This window comes from Drechmeria coniospora, chromosome 02, assembly GCF_001625195.1.
Source record: "Drechmeria coniospora strain ARSEF 6962 chromosome 02, whole genome shotgun sequence".
NCBI classification, from domain to species: domain Eukaryota; kingdom Fungi; phylum Ascomycota; class Sordariomycetes; order Hypocreales; family Ophiocordycipitaceae; genus Drechmeria; species Drechmeria coniospora.
In genome coordinates, this window is record NC_054390.1 from 3,581,131 (window position 1) to 3,595,644 (window position 14,514).

At 55.1% G+C, this 14,514-nt stretch overlaps 3 protein-coding genes across 3 annotated transcripts; all 3 read right to left on the reverse strand.

Moving 5' to 3' along the window:
- Positions 1 to 1,013: 1,013 nt before the first annotated feature.
- Positions 1,014 to 3,290, reverse strand: DCS_04112 (uncharacterized protein; the record flags this gene model as incomplete). Its single annotated transcript, XM_040801424.1, has 4 exons — positions 1,014 to 1,815; positions 2,020 to 2,468; positions 2,526 to 3,017; positions 3,069 to 3,290. 4 exons carry the CDS (start codon positions 3,288 to 3,290, stop codon positions 1,014 to 1,016), a joined length of 1,965 nt encoding a protein of 654 aa, XP_040656457.1.
- A 5,391-nt stretch (positions 3,291 to 8,681) lies between these two features.
- On the reverse strand, positions 8,682 to 10,939 carry DCS_04113 (asparagine synthetase; the record flags this gene model as incomplete). The annotated part of the gene is made up of 3 exons (XM_040801425.1): positions 8,682 to 9,784; positions 9,843 to 10,098; positions 10,157 to 10,939. 3 exons carry the CDS (start codon positions 10,937 to 10,939, stop codon positions 8,682 to 8,684), a joined length of 2,142 nt encoding a protein of 713 aa, XP_040656458.1.
- A 910-nt stretch (positions 10,940 to 11,849) lies between these two features.
- Positions 11,850 to 13,705, reverse strand: DCS_04114 (uncharacterized protein; the record flags this gene model as incomplete). Its single annotated transcript, XM_040801426.1, has 3 exons — positions 11,850 to 12,409; positions 12,475 to 12,813; positions 12,904 to 13,705. The coding sequence occupies 3 exons, from the start codon at positions 13,703 to 13,705 to the stop codon at positions 11,850 to 11,852; spliced, it is 1,701 nt and encodes a 566-aa protein (XP_040656459.1).
- Positions 13,706 to 14,514: the final 809 nt, after the last annotated feature.

A 14,514-nucleotide genomic window follows, 5' to 3' on the forward strand; every position in this document is an offset into this window, starting at 1 on the left:
TCAGTCCAACTGAATAAGTTTGCTTTCACTAGATATCTCATATACATCGGGATAATCCCTTGACGCAAGTTATGATCCTGAGTTGACGTCTAATGGTGGTCCCTAATGTAATATGGTCCCAAGCGTCTTTGCATATATATTCACAATTACAGAATGTTAAATAGGCATCACAGAGAATAGAATTCTTCATGGCAAAAAAGTGTAAGAGTCGCTAAAGGTTAATTGAAGTGGAAGTGTATGCAAGAACTTGGTATGAGCAGATATGCATATACGAGTCCAAGTATCCATAACACACTGACATACCCGTGCTTATGAATTAAGCTTGGCTTGTCTCGTGTTTTGATCCGATGGATGAGTGTTACTCGAGTCGACGCACTCGGGATCCAGTTCGCTACATAAAATTACGCCTTGATACTCTTGCACTGATGCCTGCAAAACTACGACTGGTTGCCTCCTGGCGTCAGGTTCCAGTTATAGCAAGGGATTTCCTGTCAAGATATACACAACTGCGAATGTTACAGAGTCCATTGAACGTGTATCGCATTGGTCGCGACTCCGCAACAATCCTTGGTGTGGTGCAGCCTCCAGGATAAATGCAACAAACTCTATTGCATCTCGGCTTAGGCACGCACACAGTCACTACCTCCCAGCCACTGCCGTTGTTCTAATCAATGTAGTCTTATACAATGGATTCATTCCGCTCGACGTCTCACACACGTGATTACTATCTTGCATCTGATTCCTTTGAGGCGATTTGGGATTCTCGGTTGGCCCTCCACCGTAGTAAGCGTGGAGCAGAACTCGATCTTGAAGCTTGAAATGGTGAGAAATGGGCCGTGATGCGAGTCGTGAGCAGGAGCATAGTAAAGGGAGAGGAGCAATCGGCATTACGAAGGTGACGGCGTAGGAACAGCGGCCCGTTGATCAGCGTCGCCGAACAGTTAGACAATTTGATTTATATACTAGACATGTATGTACACGCAAACCCAAGGAATGGGCGTAGCCTTCCGTCCTCATCCTTGCCGTCCCACGCCCGACTCCGGTTCCATTTTGGTCTCAACCACCTGCTGGTTTTTGGGCGCCTCCAACGCCTCTTGATGGTCTTGCCCGATCAAGGACATCAGCTCCGCCTCAATCTCCGATCCTCCTTCTTCTCGCTTCAGAGGAAGGATAGACTTGCAGCCGTCGATGTTGCCAAAATACGTTTGATGCATGCCAATGTTGACGCCCGAGGTGTGACCGTTGCAGTCGTCGTTTGCGATACCCGTGCACTTGTAAAAATCCTCCAAACCGGGATCGACCTTAGTTCCGTTCTTGATCCAGTACTCGGGGGACGTGTGCATGTAGCCAATTTTGCGTTTCGGTATGCGCGGAACCATATCTGCGCCTTGGGTGATGCGATATATTTTCCCGGGTAGCGACGAGGCAAAGTTCGCGAAGACTTCGTTGCCAATACGTGGCGAGCCGTAGCTGTATACGTCCATCGTTATGTTTTCCCGGAATTGGAACTCGACGCTGGCAATCGTCACGACGGCAGCGCCGAGGGAGTGGCCAGAACCGACGACTCTATAACCGGTGTACTCGGGAAGATAAAGAAGGTTGACGATGACTTCGGTAACGCCGAACCGAATCTCGGTCCAGGATTCCCAGAAGCCTTCGTGCAATGTGCAGAATTTGGCATAAGGGCAGATTTCCCAACCGATCTTCAGGTCCCCCCACCAATTCGAAGCGCTCCAAGAACCGCGAACAGAGAGGACAATTTCTTTCTTAGAACGGTCAATGGCAACATATCCGTTGATATCATGGTCGCCGCCCCTATCGAAGGGTATTAGCATGCACTCAAGGCCGAGTCTCGCAGACCTCCCGTCGGCATCGCAAAGCGGCGGGGGCAGGTCATCTCACCGGAATGTATGCACGACTGTAATGTTTCCGCCCTCAAGCTGGGGGCAAGTGTTTTTGCTGCATTGAATTGCCCGATTCGTTCCCATATTCGAGTTGCAGTAGGCTGCGGCGGCGTACTGAGAATAGAACTTAAAGTCCGCCAACTGGCTTGGAGTCACGACCACTCCCCGCTCCGTGTGTTCAGGTTTGGAACACAGCTTCGTCTGGTCCGAAATGGTAGAATTCCCTTCGAATGCGAGAGGCATCATGGACGCGCCTTGCAGCCGGCCGCTCAGCTGTTTGAGCGAGATGCCGCGCTCGCACAAGTATTCGTGGTTGCATTGCAGATCGCAGTATCCCTTCATGGTTTTTACTTGACGGCATATCCGGGTCGTGCTCGCAAGATCCGGCATCGCATCGTTGGGACAAATCTGGAATAGCTTGCAGGCGTTGATGGTAGGGATGTTCGGATCGTAGAACATCAGCGCACCGGGGCCTTCCATGTTCGGATCGTCGAAGTTTGCACACTCAACGTCAAGTGTCCATTGCAGGTCATTGCCTTGGCTATCGACCAGCGCAGCAAGGCGCTATGCGAGGTCAGAGAAGAGGTGGCTCGCAAGGGCGGGAATGTTCCAACGACGTACGTGACCGGTATAGATTTTGCCATGAACGTGGGTGGAGACGATGCGCCTCACTTGATTCATTATTTCCAAGTTGGTGCTTTCCTTGCTGGACGATGATTCCGGGGCTGCCAGTGCATTTTCGTGAGGGCCAGGCACCGTCTTCCCTCTGAACGGGATGGGGATCAAGGAGGCGCCGGCGAGTCGACCCTGAAGCTCATCGATCGTCTCATCGGTCTCGCACAGAGGGCCGTAGGTGTAATGAAGGCCGCCGTGTCTCCCGGCCTCGCCCGTCCTTCTGAAGCTCCGGGTAATGCTGGCAAGATCCGGTATTGCCTTGTTAGGGCAGGCCTGGGCCAGTTTGCAGGGCTTGGTGGGAAGGGGTCGATCGCTGTCGACCGGGGGGTAATCAGGCCCTTGGTGCCACCATTTTTCCTCCTTGAACCCTTGCCAACAATCAATGTCGACGGTCCATTGCAAGTCGTTGCCCACATTGTCGACAAATTTGGCGAGCGTCTATTTAGGAGGTGAGAGGTGTCAACGAGGAAGCACGTTCCATAGACGTACGTGACCGGTAGCGGCATCCTTCGAAAAGGCAGAGAGAAGGCCCAAGAGTTCGTACATGAATTCCTGGCTCGTGCCTGGCCTGATGGTGATCGGATTTCGGGGGGGGGTCGGTTGAGGGGAACCGTGTCGACTTCCGTCGATCCATCCCGGCTTCTTCGGTACGGCGAGAGTAAGGCTACTCGCCGCAAGAAAGGCACATGCCGTGCGCTGAAAGGTGAGCATGGGTTCACCGTGTCTGGAAGGTCGGACGTAGGCTGAGAGAGAAAACAGCGTGTCCGGCGCTGGTCATGGACGGGGCTTGCATATATATGTGCTTCGGATGCACACGCAGGCACACGCACACATGTATGAGCACCGTACCTGCGCACACCGATACTAGGAGAGAGGGTACATGAGTGACCTTGCACGCACTTGATGTGCTCCTACATAGGCAGTAATTAGTTGGGAGCAAGCACTCGTAGGCGGGTCCGTCGATGGAGATGCGGAATGGCCGTCATGGACGGGATTCAAGATCGTGAATCCTTCCCCCGCCCTACCAGGCATGCCGCTAGACGCTGGGGCGGGATATTAAAGAGGGGACGAGGGGCCATGGTTCAGATGGCTAGTCATATCAGACCCGGCATCCTGTTTTCCTCGAGGGATGCGGCAAGTTGAGAGTCAAGGCTCGGGCGGGGGGTGGGAGGGTGCGGAACAGAATGGTGATTTTGCAGGAATCGAGAAGATGCGTGCGGTCCATGGTCCAAGGCACACCTGCCGTAGTTGCAGCAGCAGAGTGTTTGGGGTGCATGCACGTGAGCACGCAAGTGACTCTGCTTCAACGTGTGCATGTATCTGCAAGTACTTGTGCGTGGTATCATGAGACAAGTACTATAGTACAAGCATCCTCTATTGTCATGTGACATGTGCCCTGCGAGGAAGGGTTGAGGCTTGTCGGAGGCGATGGTCCGTCAATCAATCAATCAGATCAGTGGCTGCATGGTCGATCGGAGGATCGTTTCGCTTCCTTCTGCGTTCTCCGTACTCCATACATGTAGGCGCATACTGTAAGTGTGCACGGAGGGTGTCTTGGTCGTCTATTTTGGTGGCAGAGGAGCATTACGTTATTCATGGGCTCGCCAAGCTGAAAGCCGATGGCAATCGGGTCGTCGGATCATACGTTCCTGTCGACAAGCATGTACTGGACTGTATGTACGTTGTACTAAAGCCGCGCTTGGCTTGGGCGGTAATACGGCGTACGGAGTACGGAGCACGGCACATGTACGGCGCAGCAGGTACCGTGGTCGGTCTTCGGCACTATTACTTACTGTGCGCGGGAGGTTGGGAGGTTGGGAGGTTAGGGAGCGGCTGTGCAGTAGTTGTGCGTGCAGGCACGGGGAGCAAGCACATTCGTTCCAAATTCGCCTCGGCAGAACGGAGTATGGATGGTTTTCGTACACAAGTGGGAGTGCGTAGTTGAAAGTATTATTGATATTTACTGTACGGAGTACTCCGAACACCTACAGCAAGTAATTACTTACTTGCATTATTGCTGAATAGTACTAGTACTTTATACGTGCACTCGGCACTTGTGCGTAAGTAAGTACTTGATACATGTACAGGTACGTGTACTTACGGAATACTACTTACTTACTGTAAGACTTGCTTGCAACACTGTTATCTGCCATGGCGCGTTAGGACCCGTGCATCTGGACCCGTGCATCTGTTTGCATAACGCCTATTACTAATAAATACATGCACGTACAACGATACGTACAGCAAGTACATCGCTGGACTCGCCACGTGCAAACGCGAGACGTCGAGTGCCTACGCCCTACTTGCGTGTTATGGAGGACAGATGGTAAAGCCAGGTTCTAACCCAGCAGGAATCGTTCCTCCTTCATCCGTCGGTCGAATTTCCATTACGAGCACCCAAACACCTGGTCCAGCCCATGTCCACCCACCGCACTCCACCAGCGGCCGGTACTACACGGCAGTTGCACAAGTACGAGTGGAGTGCGGCACAAGCAGTGTGCGCCCTTGCTCAGGAGGGCGCTCCCTGGTTCGGCGATGATCCCACGCCACACAGTGGTTCTCCGTAATTGCATGTGCCGGTTGCATCACCGCCACCGGGGCGCTCCTCTTGCGCTCCGTCCTTTTCATAGTGGAGCGAGAGCTGGGAGCCGCAATTTTCACCCGTTGCCTGGCGCATGGGCATACTTATGCAGCAAGTCCTTCCGAAGCTCGTCACGGCATGTCCGCACAGGTCCGCGGTGCGGTGTGCTTGCTGTACTTGGCGCACAGGCGAGTGCTCACTGCCTGACCTGCTGGCACTTAGGTGTGCAACTACGGAGTACCTCGAGTACTCTCCTGTCCGTGTGCTAATATACTTGAGCTGTAATAATTATTATTGTACGGAGCACGGAGTATCCGTACCGCTAAATAGTCTTTATCGTAGGTCCTCACCAGCGCTTATGTAATATGGCACTGCCGATGCGGAAGGCAATAGGTATTATACAAGTGCCGTACTTATTTGTACTGCAAGTAAGTACTCCGTAGGTGCACATGTATTACTGTAAGTACTACGGAGTAAATACAGTAAAATTACTCCGTACCGGAACACGACGACTCCACCTCGCTATTCTGATCCTTCACATTCACCATCTGTGCCGAGTAATTATCTCGTGTACTAGTGCGCATTGGGATGTACATGTACGGACACCCAAGTAAGTAAGCACGCACTTGCAAGTGCGCCTAAGTAAGTAATTACAACCAACTAGAACTACTGCACAGTAAGTACGGAGTACACCAGGCAATTTACTCCGTACTTGCTTGTGCTTGCATTCACATTGAGGAACGAACTGAACCGCGGCCCAGTATAAATAGGTACTAGCGTGCGGCGTCGCATGTTCAAGCACTCTGATACGCACAAGTATATGCCTGATAATAATATTACGGCCGCTAAGGAGATAATGCTACGGCTGGAAAGGTGGTATTCGAGGTCGCACACAGCTGCGAAGTGCTTGGATAGTGAATCGGCCGAAAAGCTGAATGGGTAGGTCCAATATCGGCATACTTCCTGTGCTAATCGCTGCTCCTACGCCTGCCGCTGCATTGTATTTCCCGATTTGGTCTCAACACCGTGGCATTGGGGGACGTCGTACCAAGCAACTCCCGGCGGATTCGTGCAAGCAAGTACAGTATGAACTACTAAGTACTTACCTAAGTACTTGCATGCAGACCTACTTGTGCACCTGCAGCAAGTACTTAATTGCATGTACTCCGAACATCGCGCTCACATCAGGAATGGGCCCTGCTGGAAGCCAGCTCACCGCTCCCACCTGTTTTTCCGCGACAGCGAGGCAAATACCTGGACGGGCACGGGCATGCGCCAGGCGAGTCGCACGTAACTGCGCCCGGTATTCGTCCGTGTTGTTTTACCGCGTCATGCCGGCCGTGCTATTACTACGTCGCTTAATAGTTCAACCGGCTTTTCGGGTGGAGATATTCATACCTAGGTGTGCAGTCAGTGCAAGTATGTACTGTACTTTGCCTGAAGCGATTTTAGCCTGTACCAGTATAGTATCCAGTCCAACCTGCAAAATGACCCCATTTCATGTGGGGCAGCGGTGACATCGGCACCTGGTACGCTTACGAGCGTTGGCAAGAGTCGTAACATTGTTTGACTCATTCTACTCTACCACTTGTGCACCAGTAGATGTGCTCCGTACGGCACACCCGTGCGGTACACATCTGCTGTACTTAGTGCATGCACATGCGTGTAAATACAAGTAAGAATGTCGATGGAAACAGTACTTACTTGCACTCCGTACTCGTCGTTCTCTCAGGGTATTACATGCAAGCGCATGTACTGCAAGTACGTTGTAGGTGTACAGTCACTTGACAAAAGTGACGATTCAGTTTTGGTAGCGCTACTCCTACAAATTGAATCGACATTTTTGCCACCTCGCTGTACTCGTACTCGTGCTGCAGAGCAAGTAAGTACTTGCACGTGAAGGGTGCCATATCGACCATAGGTCACGGGATCGACCTGTGCGGATCCTCGCAGGCGAGTGAGCAATCGTTTGTGACGGCTCCTTCAAAGATGCAGATGCTCCATGCACGCATGCATAGCGTCGGCATTCGGACCAGAACTCTGGGCTGCTCACCACTGCCTCCACGCCCGAGTACACCTGCTTAGTGACTCAGTGGATGATGGAACCGTCATGGAATTGCACCAGTTGCCTGGGCGCCCAGGTACCGTACTGTACATCCCTTCACATGTACAACTAGTCGTGGTCGTGACTCCATCTCGCCATGCGGAAAACGTCTCGACCGTTTCGGACATTCGTCTGCCGACAGCGTCGACGAGCCGGGCGCCGTGCCGGGCGTTTGGTGCATGTTCCGATGGAATGGTCCAAGGGGTCGAGCAGCTCGTCCGTCCGCCAGCCGTCATGTCGGCCACCCTGCCAGGCACCCACGAGGTGATGGAGATGCCCGAGGTCGCCCAACGTATGCGTCCGCCCGCTGCGTGGTCGAGCCGCTCGCCGAAGCCATCGGTGTCCCAAGAAAGCGCTTGGGACGGATATGGGGGTCGACCTGTGTGTGGCTTCGACGACCCTGAGGTGCCGACAGATTGGCTTTGCCCACCGAGACGGCAGATGCAACCGCACACGAATCGGTACCGAAGCCCCCGACAAGCTTTCCCGCCCGTCGAGGCACGGTGATGCTGCCACCGGTCCGAGGTGCCGTGTGGCTTCACGTCCCAGAAGGGGATGCGGAGAGTGGCCGGTGCCGGGGACCAGGGGGCCGACGAGGATGCCTTCTGTGCCGCCAGGAATCGATGGAGAAACGCCGAGGTCTCAAAGGCCGGCTAGGGTACGTCGCCATCCTTGTCGCCCATCGTGTCTGCACCTGCCTGGTCTCCGCGTGCCTCCGGAACGGTATGAGCCGTGGGAGGTTCGTTGCTGTCGATGTCGGGCACCTGTTGTTCTCCGACCGAGAAGGCTGCTGAGAAGGAGCCCATGAATTTTCTCCCATCTCGGCTGGTCCCGACCCTTGTTCCGTCCCAAAGGACTCTATTTCTCTTCGTTCGTGTTGTGTTGTAGCTTAGAAAAAGGACAAACGCAGAATGCCATGGAATCGAGGTGGCGGTTTGTTCCTGGAGTGAGGCCGTGCGCAAACACAGCCTGCTGTGTACACGTGCGCATGGCACAAGAGCCCATGGTACATGATTGCACTGTGCAAATGCAGTATCGACACCGTCAACTGTCGAGCCTTCACCGACTTCTCATGAGACCGACACCAATCTTGACGCCATGGCACGGTGACGGAATGAACATGTGGCAGCATCACCTTGGCTTCATGCCCTTCCTGCTTGATGCCGAATCCGATGAATCTATTTGCACGACGACATGCTACATTGTTCATGGACGACGCTGCCCTACCGGAAGGCGAATCTGGACTGCACCTTCGACCCAGGGCTGCATCATCATGTCAGCCCGGACGACCCCATGGTCGCTCTCTTGACGCCGAATCTTGTGCCAAAATACGTGCTGCAATGCCCGTCGAGGAATCTCCCCTTCCGGAACGCGAATCTACACCGCACCTCCGACCGATGCCGACATCCCCGCGTCGTCACGCCCACGCCGACGACCCTATGGTCGCCTTCTTGACGTCGAATCTCTGCGAGATCGTGACCCAGCCGCCCGTGTAGCAGAGGACGCGAAAGGAAGCGGCGTCGGCGTCATCGCCAAAGGAAGCGTCCAACGCGGCTTCGATGACGGCCCAGTCGACGAAGCCGAGCCCCTCGACGGCCGAGCGCGTCAGCAGCTTCTTGAACATTCCGTGCAGCGGCCCGTTCTTGGGCCACTTCGTCGGTGCCCAAAAGGTGACCTTCTTGCGCCCGTACAGCTCGTCGGTAATGTACGGCCGCGCCGCTTCCCGCAAGATCCACTTCTCGCTGAGCGACGACAGGGCCGAGCCGCCGGCTTCCTCGTCCCGGGGCGGCGTGTACCGGAGCTTGACGCTGGGCGGCAGGCCGTTGACGTACTCGACGAGTTCGTGGTCGAGGAATGGCGTCCGTCCCTCGATGCTGTGGGCCATCTCGGTCCGGTCGCCGAGGCAGGCGAGGATGACGTTAATCATGATCGACTTGTTCCACAGATACATGGCCGAGTGGCCGGCGTGCCACCGGCTCCGCATCTTCTCGCGGACCTCCTCCGAATGCGCCGCCACGAGCGTTCTTCGGCTGTCCCACTCGCCGCCGTGCTGGTCGCGAACCCACCTCGCGTACACCTCCTTGGCCGGCTGCCAGGCCAGGAGGCCGTCGGGCATCGAACTTCCCCGGGCATCGCCGAGGCCGGCCGTCTCCGACTCGGCTTGCGAGCGCCACACAGCATGCGTCTCGACGTGGGCGGCTTCGCACAGGCTGTCGCGCAACGCGGCGTCCCGGGCCAGCACGGAATCCGGCACGGCGAGGTCGGCTTCCCGGAGGTATTCGGCCGCGAAGCTGGGATAGCCGCAAAAGTGCTCGTCGGACCCTTCTCCCGTCAGCACCACCTTGACGCCGTGCTGCTGCGTAAAGTCGGACAGGGCAAACTTGGCGACGGCGTTGAGGTCAAAGTGATGGTGCTCAAAGTGGAACGAAGCATCGGCAAAGGAGGCAGCCAGCATCTCCTCCGTCACCTTGAGCTTGTAGCTCTCGACCCCCAGCCATTCCGCCGTACGCTGCGCAATCGCTGTCAAGGAGACTGTTAGGAACGACCGGCCTTTGGCTGGGAGGTGCATGGTTCTTACCCGTCTCGTCGTATCCCGACTCTTCTCCGAACTGGATGCTGAAGCAAGAGACCTTTGTCACCGCTTCCGATCCCAGCCTGACATGCTCCTTGCGCGAGAGCTCCGTCACGATGCCGGCCACGGCGGAGGAGTCGATCCCGCCGGACAGATACACGCCGACCGGCACGTCGGCTCGCAACCGGAGGCGAATCGACTCGACGAGCCGTTCCCGAACCCCGAGCACCATTTCTTCCACGGAGCGGCTATCTGCCTTTGTCTGATTCGACGCGAGTCAACGACGTGCGTGGCCTGAGATGCGGGAGAGGGCAGCAAACCTTGTCTGGGTACTCGGCATCCCAGTACTTGTGAATCTCAACGCCCCGTTCCTCCGTCACCGTCATCCAGTGGCCGGGCATTAGCTTCTTTACATTCTTGAAGATGGTGCTGTCATCTACGAGCCAGCCGCAATCCGAGATGCCGCGAACATCCCATTCGGGCTGCCAGCCCATGGCCAGGAACGCCTTCGCCTCGGCTGCAAGGAGAACCCGGTTGCCGAGTATGGTGTACACCAACGGCTTGATGCCAAAACGGTCTCGGCCGCCAATCATTCTTCGGCAGCCATCTCGATCGTCAAAGAGAACGAATGCGAATTCGCCACGGAGGTGCTCGAAGAGGCCGGGCGCCCCGTGTATCTTGTAGAGCGCGATGACAAGCTCGCTGTCGCTTGCACTCGAGAATCTGTACCCGTGATGCTGGGTGCAGTCCGTTCGCAGGCGGTCCTGATCGTATATTTCGCCGTTTACGACGGCATGGATTTGCCCGTCATCGCTGTGCAGTGGCTGTGATCCGTTTGGAGACAGATCGTTGATGGACAGCCGACAGTGGGCAAGGCCGACCTGATCATCCTCGCTGACCCATACGCCTGACCCGTCCGGTCCGCGGTGCCTGATGGCATCGATGCCGTCCTGGAGTCGCCTCCTCAGCTCATCTCGCGTCCATGGCTCATTTGCACCCTTCAGGTTCTGCACGTTGTGACTGCCGTCTCCATTCGTGTCGCCATTGCTGGACTCGTCTTGGATTAATCGAGGGCAGGGGCAGCTAGCTAAGAATCCACACATTTTACCGCCGAGATCGGAAGGAAGCCGTTGACTTGGTATTATGGTAAGAGACGGGCACGAAAGCAAGACGAGGTCGAAGGTGACAGTGTCGTCTCGGACCGGACTAGAAGTGCCAGATCCTTAAAAGACCATCAGGAGACGGCGAAATATATATCGAGAGCATTCATTCACTCGATATGCCGACCCGCCTTCGAGCTGCAAGATTCGCAGACAAAAACCGCCGCAGGTCGTGTGGTGGCATGTCGTCCGCCGTTTCAGTCGACACAGTAATCCGAAAACCCGACCGCTGCTAATATCGTCTCCATCCATAGTCGGAAGCTCACTCGTTGATGCATTTCATCATTCAGCATGAACAGCATGATGGAGCATAGCCGAGAGGTCCGGGAGCAAGTGGGATGCCGTCTGGATGCCGACTTGGCCTTGCAGCGTTTCCATGAAGCACTCCTGACTAAGTCGAGAGGGAGAAGGCATGACTCGCTGCGCCCTGTCCGATGAGTCCTATCTTGCCATGCGCGGAGTCTTTGGTGTATCGTGCCAAGCTCAACAAGAGGGTCGGCCTCCTTGTCCCTGCGAGGCACGGTTTCGCGACTGACTTACAACTACGAACATGATTCTTCACGTTTCGGCATCAAGCCAGCCTAGCAGGTCGGACCAATCGAGGGGGGACGGGGGTACGAGTTACAGCATGCGATCGCAGCCTACGCCATGGTTGTAGCCAGACTGAACATGGTTCCAAATAATGGCGAGGCTCTTGTTGACCCTCGCATCTCGGCATTCGCCTCTTTTACGTTTTAAGCTCTTCCAGTTAGGGGATTGTTTCTGATCAGTGGGTCAGTCACATCCAAACCTTTTCTTCTGCAACAGATGTGTGGTATTTCATTCTCATGGCTGGATGACGCCCCATCAAGCATCAAGTTGACGTCGCAAACTTGCTCAGAGAACGCATCTTTGCACCGTAAAAATACAGAAGCCAGATGCCAGCAATTCCCATGAAGCTGAAGCCGCCGAGCAAGCTCACCCCCCGGGCCACACCAAGGCGGGCAAAAAGCGGGTGTGCGACCAGGACGCTTCCGCAGGCCAGCGCGCTTCGGAAAAAGTCGTTGGCGGCGAACAGGCTGGCGGCGTACTGCGGATAACTCAGGGGAATGTAGATGAAGAGGCACTGGAAGACGATGAAAACGCTCGATCCGTATATGGCGATGCCCATGGTGGGAACGATCCAGTGTATCGAGGCCCGGGCTGTCCAAGCAAAGACGAAGAGGCCAATGGTGGGACCGAACGAGAAAGGCAGCGCTGGAAGAAGTCGCTTCTCCGCGTCGGCGAAGCCTCGACGACCCATGTACCAGATGCAACCAACGTAGCCTACGACACCCAGGATGCAGGCGACGAGAATGCATAGAAATACAAGGCCGAGCTGACCCATGTTCATTCCGTAGTACACGGGATACACGAGAGGAAACACTTCAAAGACTGTTGTTTTCCCATCAGTGACCGAAGTTGGGGGGCGAACGGCGCGTACGGATTGGCCAGCTCACAGGAGTAGTAGATGCCGTAGATGATGGACGTGTAGATTTGTACGAACAATACGGCCGGATCCTTGAATGTGATCTCGATCGGCTTGATCAGGGCATCGAGCAGAATGGCGGCCGCCGTGATGTTGGATTTTTCGACTTCGCCAGCCGTGACGAACCGATCGGTCGTCAGGTCTGAGAGTCGTCGCGCTCTCCGCAGCAAGATGGTCTCGCTGCTCGTCTCCGGCAGGAATAAGAGCATCAGCAACAAAACTGGAACCGAGGCCCAGATGGATTCGTATAGCGACCATCGCCAGTTCATCGCGGGCACGGAGAATCCGCTCAAGAGGGGGCCCAAGGCAGCTACAAGAATGTAATAGCATGCTTGTTAGCAGAGAGATTTCCCATTCCCCACAGGGGTTCCGGTCGGAGAACACGGGAGCATAAACGTACGACCGCAGTATGATGCAGATACCCAGGCAAGCATGGCGTAGGGCAACGTTGCGATGCTGTACATGTCGCCAAGTGACGCTCCACCCGATGCGAGGCATGGCGAGCCGAAGAAGCCCTGTAGGAAACGGAAAACAAGGAGACTCGGGAAGGTCGGTGCAAATGCTGTCGGTACCGAGATGAGAACGAAGCAAGTCATGGTGAGGAAGTAGACCGGATTCCGACCAATCGACGGTATCTCGCTCAGGGGCGAGAAGAGAAGGGGACCGACGCCGTAGCCTAGGACGTAGAGCGACAGCCCCAGCGTGGCCTCCAACTGGCTGACTTTGAACTCCTCCATGACCCCTTGAGTGGAAGACGTGTAAATGGCGGAGGATGTGTAGACGACAAATGTATAGAGGCAAATGATGAGCGTCACGACCGCTCGTTTCCCATCAGACCAATTCTGCGGGTTGTCCGCATCGTTAATCTCGTACCAGTCAACAGTAATAGAGCCATCGGCAGCAAGATGTCGCGTGGAAGGCGTGTAAGATATCGGTCGTCTGTCAGAATCTAGCCCGCTCATGTTGAGAGCCGCTTCGAAGCCGCGCAGCTCAACAGGGCTGTCGAATCCGTCGCCCATTCGCGCTGAAGACGGTCGACGTATCGGCGACGAGAGTGCAGAGTCGAAGCCCTGAGACGACTTCCGGCTCCATCTCGTCGGCATTGTAAAGTCAGCCTTCTCTTCGGCATATTGCAGATACCGGTTCTTCGTCATCAAGCGAATGAGTTGCCCGACAGGCGCGTCGCGGATGAGGTCCGCCATCGAGCGTGCTTCATCCGTTTCGCCAAGTCTCCCACCACAATTACTCAGAAGAATAAAATTTCAGACGATGCAGAGCATCGGTCAGTGAAAATTCGAGAAATATCCAAGCAAAGTGGAAGTCAGCCTCGCCGGCATGGGCTAAGGGCGAATTGACAAGTTCTTCGAATCGTCCCCTCGTGCTGCTCTCCATCGATAGACGGACATCGAACGAGAAAACCCGTCATTATCAATCACATTCCTTCGGCAAATCGTTGGCGAGCCTCCGCAATTATGCCGAAAACTTTATAATCCAATATTATGTCACAGACCAGACCAGTCGATGTAGACGGACAGCCCGACCAGCCGCAGCGAGTCGAATGGCCTCTCGGCATATCCCACAAGGGATATGCGGATCCACGTCGCGGCAGCTTGTCTTCTCAATGCACTGCCGTTTCAGCATCGATGAGTTGATCCTACGTGTAAGTATATACATTCTGTGTGGATCGCTCTCGGTCCCGCGTTGCAGGGGTCGGAATCGTCGTCTGGTGCCGGTATTCTCAAACCACTCGCAGACCAACGTTGAGTGTCTCGTATCCGAGTAGCAAGATGGTGTAATAAACAGAACCATCAGCCTGGGTTCCCCTCCGGCAGACCCGTTTGAAAATTCCGCTTCTGGGCGTTCGAACACACCGACCATGTTGCCCTTGGCCCTGGGCGCATCAGCATCCGAGGCCAGGAAGCCCAGACATGGGATATTTCGCTCACCTCTGTTCTCCATTGGCAGCGGCAAATATAAGTACGCGAGCAGGCACTCATCTCGTCCGCCGTAC